This window comes from Mixophyes fleayi, chromosome 4 (genome assembly GCF_038048845.1).
Source record: "Mixophyes fleayi isolate aMixFle1 chromosome 4, aMixFle1.hap1, whole genome shotgun sequence".
NCBI classification, from domain to species: Eukaryota; Metazoa; Chordata; class Amphibia; order Anura; family Limnodynastidae; genus Mixophyes; species Mixophyes fleayi.
Genome location: NC_134405.1, coordinates 89,490,353 through 89,498,550, shown reverse-complemented (window position 1 = coordinate 89,498,550; position 8,198 = coordinate 89,490,353). Strand labels below are relative to the sequence as shown.

Below are 8,198 nucleotides of genomic sequence, written 5' to 3'. Positions count from 1 at the left end.
TTACAGCTTCGGTTGATGCTCCTGTGCTTTCCTCCGTTTCCCCAGTGCCATCCCAGGTGTCTACGGCTTCCACGCTTCACCTGCTTCCGTCAAAGTATGATGGAGATCCCAAAACATGTAGAGGTTTCCTCAACCAATGCTCAGTACATTTTGAGCTCCAACCTCAAAACTTTTCGACTCATCGTTCCAGAGTGGCCTATCTCATCTCATTATTCTCCGGACAAGCTCTCGCATGGGCTTCCCCTCTGTGGGAAAGAAATGATCCGTTGTTACAGGATAGTGCCAAATTTATTTCCATGTTTCGTAATGTATTCGATGAACCAGGTCGTGTTATTTCCGCTGCCTCCAGCATTCTTCGTTTACGACAGGGTTCTCGTACAGTAGGACAGTACGTCATTCAATTTAGGATCTTAGCCTCTAAGCTTCAGTGGAACACTGAAGCGTTAATTGCCGCCTTCTGGCAGGGGCTCTCGGATAAAATTAAAGATGCTCTGACTACTCAAGAACTCCCTACGTCTTTAGAAGATTTGATTTCTCTTTGTCATCGTGTGGATCTCAGATTTCGTGAGAGGGACTCTGAGAGAACTACTTCAGCTAAAACATCTCTTCGTTCCACTTCTCAAATTCGTCCTGCTTCACCTCCGGTAATACCGATGGAGATTGGACGTTCCAAACTAACCTCTGCAGAGAGGAATCGAAGAATTAAGAATAGACTTTGTACCTATTGTGCTGATGCCACACATATGCTCCAGTCATGCCCCAAAAAAATCGGGAAATGCCAGGCCCTAACTAGTTCTGGAGAGGTGAAGTTAGGGTCCCTGGAGTCCTCTCCATCTTCTACGAAATCAAAAATCTGTGCATTTGACGTTACCATTTCATTTGCTACTAAGTCTTTTGAGTCCCAAGCTCTGAATGATTCAGGAGCTGCGGGAAATTTCATTTCTGAATCCCTTGTAAATCATTGGTCCCTACCAGTGATTACCCTGAAGACTCCTGTTACGGTGACTGCTATCGATGGATCACGTATTATCAACGGTCTCATCACCCAAAGTACGTCTTCAGTGACCCTTCAGATTGGTGTTCTACACCGAGAAGAAATTTCGTTTTTAATCCTTCCTGTTACTACAAGTCCGATTGTTTTAGGCCTTCTATGGCTTCAATGTCATTCTCCCCAGATTGACTGGCGCACTCCTCAAGTTACGTCTTGGGGACCTGAATGTCACCAACATTGTCTTTCTCGTGTTGTTCGTCGTAAAATACAGCAAACCTCCATTTCACCTTCCTCACCGGGACTTCCTCCTCAGTATGCTTCATTTGCCGACGTCTTTGATAAAGCTCAGTCTGAACGTCTTCCCCCTCATCGTTCATGGGATTGTCCGATTGACCTGTTACCTGGCAAGACTCCACCTAGGGGTCGTGTGTATCCACTTTCATTACCTGAGACTCAGGCTACTGCTGAATACATCCAAGAGAATCTCCAGCGAGGATTTATTCGACCTTCTACTTCTCCCGCTGGAGCTGGGTTCTTCTTCGTGAAGAAGAAAGATGGTTCATTACGCCCCTGCATAGATTTTCGTGGACTTAATGCTATCACTATCAAAAATCGGTATCCCATTCCTTTGATTACTGAGTTGTTTGATCGGATCAAGGGAGCCTGGATTTTTACTAAGTTAGATCTTCGTGGTGCCTACAACTTGATTAGAATCAGGTCCGGTGACGAATGGAAAACAGCTTTTAACACCAGAGATGGGCATTATGAATACTTAGTAATGCCCTTCGGGTTATGTAATGCCCCTGCTGTTTTCCAGGGCTTCATTAACGAGATCTTTCGGGACTTGTTATATGTATGTGTCATAGTATATCTGGACGACATACTCATCTTTTCCCAAGACCTGCCTTCACATCACCAACAAGTGGCCGAAGTTCTTTCCAGACTCCGGAAAAATTCATTATTCTGTAAATTAGAAAAATGTTCATTTGAGTTGCCTCAGATTCCATTTTTGGGTTATATTGTTTCCGGAGTTGGTCTACAAATGGATCCAGAAAAGGTGAATGCTGAGTTACTTTGGCCTCAGCCAACTACTCTTCGTGCCATTCAGCATTTTTTAGGCTTTGCCAACTACTATAGACGCTTCATTCAAGACTTCTCTTCAATTGCATCTCCCATTGTGGCTCTAACTCGCAAAGTGGCCAATACTAAGCAATGGTCATCTGAGGCTCTCCAAGCCTTTCAATTTCTTAAAGAGTCCTTCTCCTCTGCTCCCATCCTTCGACAGCCTGATGTGACGCTTCCCTTCTTCCTAGAAGTAGACACCTCTAATGTTGGTTTAGGAGCCATTCTCTCCCAGAAATCGGAGCAACAAAAATTCCATCCTTGTGCCTTTTACTCTCGGGGTCTTCTGCCTGCGGAGAAGAATTACACCATCGGGGACAAGGAGTTGCTGGCTATTAAAGTAGCATTGGAGGAGTGGAGATATTTGTTAGAGGGAGCTCGTCATCCGGTGACAATTTTTACGGATCATAAAAATTTGTCATACCTACAGTCTGCTCAATGTTTAAATCCTCGTCAGGCAAGATGGTCTCTTTTCTTTTCCCGTTTTGATCTAATCATAACCTTCAAACCAGCTGCAAAGAATAAAAAAGCAGACGCTCTATCTCGAGCCTTTGTGGCGTCCTCAGACGTTGAAGAGAGTCCTAACCCCTTTATATTAGACCCCAAATGTGTTTCTCTGGCTGCTTCTTCCACTAAAGTGCTACCATTTGGGAAGACCCTCGTGCCTCCTGCTCTTAGGAAAAAAATCCTTTCATGGTTTCACTCTTCTCGTTTCTCTGGACACGCTGGTGAACGCAAGACCTTTGAAATCCTCTCTCGAAGTTATTGGTGGCCTTCTATGAGGAGAGATGTCAAAGAGTTTATCGCGGCATGCGATTTATGCTCCCAGTTCAAGACCCCCCGCAGAACTCCAGCGGGGTTGCTTCAGCCACTACCCATTCCATCTAAGCCTTGGACCCATATTAGTATGGACTTTGTTACTGAGCTTCCTCCTAGTAAGAATTGCAACACCATTTGGGTAGTGGTGGATAGATTTTCGAAGATGGTGCATTTCGTTCCCTTGTCTGGTTTACCTTCTTCTTCTACCCTGGCTGAACATTTCATTAGAGAAATTTTCCGTATCCATGGATGTCCATCCGAGATCGTGTCAGATAGAGGAGTACAATTCGTTTACAGATTCTGGCGGGCCCTTTGCAAGACCTTGGGCATACGATTAGCACTCTCATCTTCCTACCATCCTCAATCGAACGGACAAACTGAAAGAGTCAACCAAGATCTTGAGACTTTCTTAAGGATGTTCTCGTCAGCCAATCAAGACAACTGGGTAGAATTACTTCCTTGGGCTGAATTCGCTCATAACAACATGTACCATGAGTCATCATCTAAAACTCCATTCTTTGTGGTTTACGGTCACCATCCGTCTTTCCCGGAATTTCCTGCCCTCCCGCCCACCCAAGTTCCTGCTGTTGAGACTTTGTGTCGAACCTTCAAAAATATTTGGGCTCAGGTAAAAACCTGTTTAAAGAAGACATCTGCCAGATATAAGTCTTTTGCGGACAAAAAGAGACGGGCTATTCCACCATTGAAAGTCGGAGACCGGGTGTGGCTATCTACTAAGAATATTCGTTTGAAGGTTCCATCCATGAAATTTGCTCCCCGTTTTATTGGTCCATATAGGATCATTCAAGTTATAAATCCAGTTTGCTTCAAACTTTTACTTCCCAAGAGTCTTCGTATTTCCAACACCTTCCATGTTTCCTTGCTCAAACCTCTCATCATCAACCGTTTCTCGGTCCCTCCTTCAGCACCTCGGCCACTTCAAGTTCATCAGGAGGAAGACTTTGAGATTACTCAGGTTTTGGATGCTAAAATTTCGCGAGGAGTTCTTCGTTTCCTCGTGCATTGGAAAGGCTTTGGTCCTGAGGAGCGTTCATGGATCAAAGCTGAAGATCTCAACGCTCCAGCCCTCTTGAAAAAGTTCTATACCAAATTTCCGGACAAACCCCGTTCCAGGTGTTCTGTGCCCACCTTTAAAAGGGGGGGTACTGTCACTCACCGGACTGTGAGTGCTACTTCTAAGGTAGCTAGGAACCGTGTCCGTCCATTATAATGAGGTACTGCGCATGTGCAGTCCCTTTTAACCTTTCAGTTCTGTTCCTTTAACTTAATTGGCTGATCAGGCAACACTCCCTATATTAAGCACCTGTGGTCAATACCACGTGGCCTGATCTTGGAGTCTCATTCCTCATGAGTCTCTGAAGGTGTTCCAGTGCCTGCTCGTGTGTTCAGCTGATGCTGATTCCTGTTTGTCTTTTGTGGTTTACAGACCACTTCTACTCCTCGTGTTCCTAGTGACTTCAGCAGCTGATTCCTATCCGCTGCCTCCGTATATCTACAGTTACAGATTACTGCAAACTCTCCTGTGTTTCATCGTGACTCCAGCAGCTGATTCCTATCCGCTGCCTCTGTATATCTACAGTTACAGATTACTGCAAACTCTCCTGTGTTTTATCGTGACTCCAGCAGCTGATTCCTATCCGCTGCCTCCGTGTGTCTAACCAGTTACAGATCTCTCCAACTCTCCTGTGTTACATCGCTACTGTTCCAGCTGATTCCTGTTAGCTACTTCAGCGTGTCTACAGAGTCCTGCTCGTCTCAGCGCTCCAGTCTGCATTCTACCTGCCGTCAGCTGACCCGCTGCCTACTGCTTCTACAGTGTGTCCATTTGTGTCAACTTGCCTGTTAGCATCGAGTCTACGCTCCTCGACTTCCAGCTCTGCTACATCGCTTCAGCTCTCCCGTGGTCTCCTGCTGTTCAATTCGATATACTACTGCTTCCTGAGTATTTGTCGTCCTTGCTGGCCTACCTACAGTGCGCTGCACCTACCTGCTGCTTCCATTCTGCAAGGACTTCTCATCTCGTCAGTTCCCTGCCACTCAGGTATCCCTGCACCTATCTCTAACAGCCTGCTCATCTGAACCACGGTATGCATACTTCTCATTGACTGTGCTGGTGTATTGCATATCCATCTGGACTGAGTTGTTCTCCTCCGGAGTTTCCATCCTCTGAGACTATTGCTATTATTGACTGTGTTTCCTTTTGCTGGACTATTCTAGTGACTTTGTTTATCTGGGCAGTGCTGTTCATTCATTATTATTATTGTGTGCAGTTCAACGTGGGATCAAGTTCAGTGTACCCGTGTAGACTCTGCATTGCATTTATCTCCTCGTGTCCTTCCTCACATATATATTCAGTGGTACAACTTGCTAGAGGCAGACCACTGATTCCTGTTTCCCTGTGTCACCAGTTGCATATATCCTCTCACATAAGCAGTGGTACAACTTGCTACACGCAGACCACTGACTTCCCCGTTACCTTCACCTGGATTCCATTCCTTCACTAGAGACAGCGGTACAACTTGCTATACGCAGACCGCTGACTTCCACCTCCTTATTACTCCTGGACATTCTTCTCACTATAGCAGTGGTACAACTTGCCGTGCGCAGACCACTGACTACCCTCACGTGTCCTTGTCCATCCAGATCCTCGTGTTCAGTTACCTATTGTTTACCAGTGCTGCTAGTCATAGACTTTCTGAGCACTCTCTAACCATCTGCTGTTTCCAGTTCCATTATCACCCTGCCACCAGAGTATCATATACCAACTCTACTGCTCTGATAAGACCATCAGCGGGTGATACTGGGTAAAGACTCCTAGTGCCCGTGACAGAGACTAATGTTGGGACGCTTGCAATACAAACATATAATTGTGTTCCATGTTCAGGCTAAGAATAACAGGAGCACAACATGTTCTAGGGTTCAGTTTGCCCCCTTTGTCAGTGTACAAAGCATTGTTCCTTGTTAGGCCTCACATGAATCCATATACATGTGTGGATCCATGCACAAAGAGGTGTATGACATCACAAAGTAGCAGATGCACAAGGGAACCATATTTTTCACCTTCATAATGTTATGGCCTACGACCACCTAGATGAGCTTTTGGAACAGATAGGGTAGAGATCTTCACCGATAGAAAGCATAGGACCATAGAGCTTTATATGCTCACAGGTACTCAGATGCCTCCAGGTCTTAGGCTCAGAGAAGTAAAAGCTCATCAAAGATGGCCGCAGCGCAGGTGAAATTGGGGGCGCTGGCCCAGGCTGGAGCGGATGGTCAAAGGCAGGCCGAGGTCAGGGTCACAGGCAAATAGCGGAGTCCGGTATACAAGTCAAACGGTCAGGGCAACTAGCAGTGGCTCAGAGTCCAGGTACAGGCAGAAGGTCAGGGCAATTAGCAATGGTTCAGAGTCCAGGTAAGAGGCAGAGGGTCATACACAGGTAAGCAATCCAAAGTTATACACCAACATAACACAGGAGCAGTTAAGCAAACTGAGTATCAGAACGCTATAACCGGCAGGGAGGCTAAGCCCTCCCTGTCTTAAATACTGATACTGGCCAATCAGGGCTTTGCCCTGTAAACACCCCCAGGTAGTGGTCATTAAATTAACAGCAGCTTAATCAGCCCGGAGGCTTAGAGATACGTGCCCAGCTGCCCTACATAGCCAGGGTGCAAGTGCAGTCCTTTTGGCATCCGGCCATTGCCTGGCAACGGTCGGGCCGAATCCAGGAAGTGACGTCCCGGTCTTCGTAGAGACGGCCAGGATGCCAGGAAGAGGCAGAAGAGAGTCGCGGCGGTGCCCGCGGCCACCGTGGCTCCTGACACATAATGAACCATTCTAAGCTAATTATGTTGTAATAAGCATAAATTCCGTGTATGTGCCTATAGAAACCAAATATTAGTTAATGCAAGTCAGTCAAATTATGGAACAGGGCTCATGTTTACACATTTCAAAGGTTGGAATTTAATTCCCATACGGAAGTGAAAAAGTGCTGATGTGCTCATTTTATGTGTCAGACTCAAAGAAGAAAACAATTTCCAAAATTCACTATAACTGTATACCAATAATTTATTATTGACTTACAAAGGTTGCATACAGTGTGAGCTGCACTTGCTTTCCTTAATTCGGGATTCTATAAGTTTATTCCAACCTAGAACAGTATAGGTGAGCGGCAGAGTATTGTCAGAGTAACCTTTAAACTCTTCCTTTAAGATATCTTGAATTTTATTGTCAGCTTTCTCTACAATCTCTATGAACTCCTTGGCAGCTTCACTCATATCTTCAATATGTAGGGTTTCATCAATTAATTGGTTCACTGAGAGATGGATAGTACCATGCTCATAGTAAGATGATTCTATAGTAATGTATCCTGACACTCTGGTATCAGGTGGTGTCAGCAGGAAAGCCCATTCTGACCTCCAGATTCCATTCCAGAAAGCAGAGGGACTGAATTTATGGGCTTCAATGCATGCAACAATGTTAGTTTTCCCATTGAGTGTTTTGGTGAATACATTACAAACTATAGTTACCTTTAACATAGTCTTCGAAATATCTATTCTCAAAAGCTCAGTCATCTCATTTATTTAATTGCTCTTAGGCACTGCTTTGAAGTCATTAGCCTCTTTAGTCAAATGATTAAAATTGAAACAAAACTCTACTTTCAGGGTCTAAGAACCTGCCATTACCCAAATCATTGTGGAGGATTATGAGAACTTGATGTCCGTTAAGCTGAATCGGGATGAAATTTTTAATATTGTGTGCAACACTCAACTTCTTGATTTCCATACAGAGTTCTGCATCACCATTAAGAAGAACATGGATGTCACTGATCAAGTCATTGATCTCGCCTGGACTAGCTTGTTTCAGAAGGTTATATGCAGCTTGAAGTTTATGATTTCTGAGCAAATGTTGTTTTGTAGACATTGTCAGGGCCGGATTAACCATAGGGCTAAGTGGGCTACAGCCCAGGGGCCTATGGCATCCAGGGGGCCCTTGAAAGTGCTCAGCAGCAGTATTGATTGGTCGGGGGCGGGGGCGCCCCCGGCGCGATCAGTGCTGCTGAGCACTTTCACTGCGGTCCTTTTCCGGCGCGCTGTAGTCTCCTTACTGAAGAGATCTCGTGAGTCTCACTCTCACGAGATCTCCTCATTAAAGAGCATACAGCGTGCCGGAGAAGGAGGTAAGTGCCAGGTGGGGGGCGCGGGCAGCTCGGATCACGGGGGGGGGGCCCTCACTGGGGAATGGAGG

At 45.6% G+C, this 8,198-nt stretch overlaps 1 protein-coding gene across 1 annotated transcript; it reads right to left on the bottom strand.

The window, feature by feature from the left end:
* Positions 1-7,030: 7,030 nt before the first annotated feature.
* Positions 7,031-7,895, bottom strand: LOC142150725 (F-actin-capping protein subunit alpha-2-like). Its single transcript, XM_075205918.1, has 2 exons — positions 7,596-7,895; positions 7,031-7,480 (listed from the first exon to the last, which is right to left on the bottom strand). Exons 1-2 carry the CDS (start codon positions 7,893-7,895, stop codon positions 7,031-7,033), a joined length of 750 nt encoding a protein of 249 aa, XP_075062019.1.
* Between the last annotated feature and the right edge of the window lie 303 nt (positions 7,896-8,198).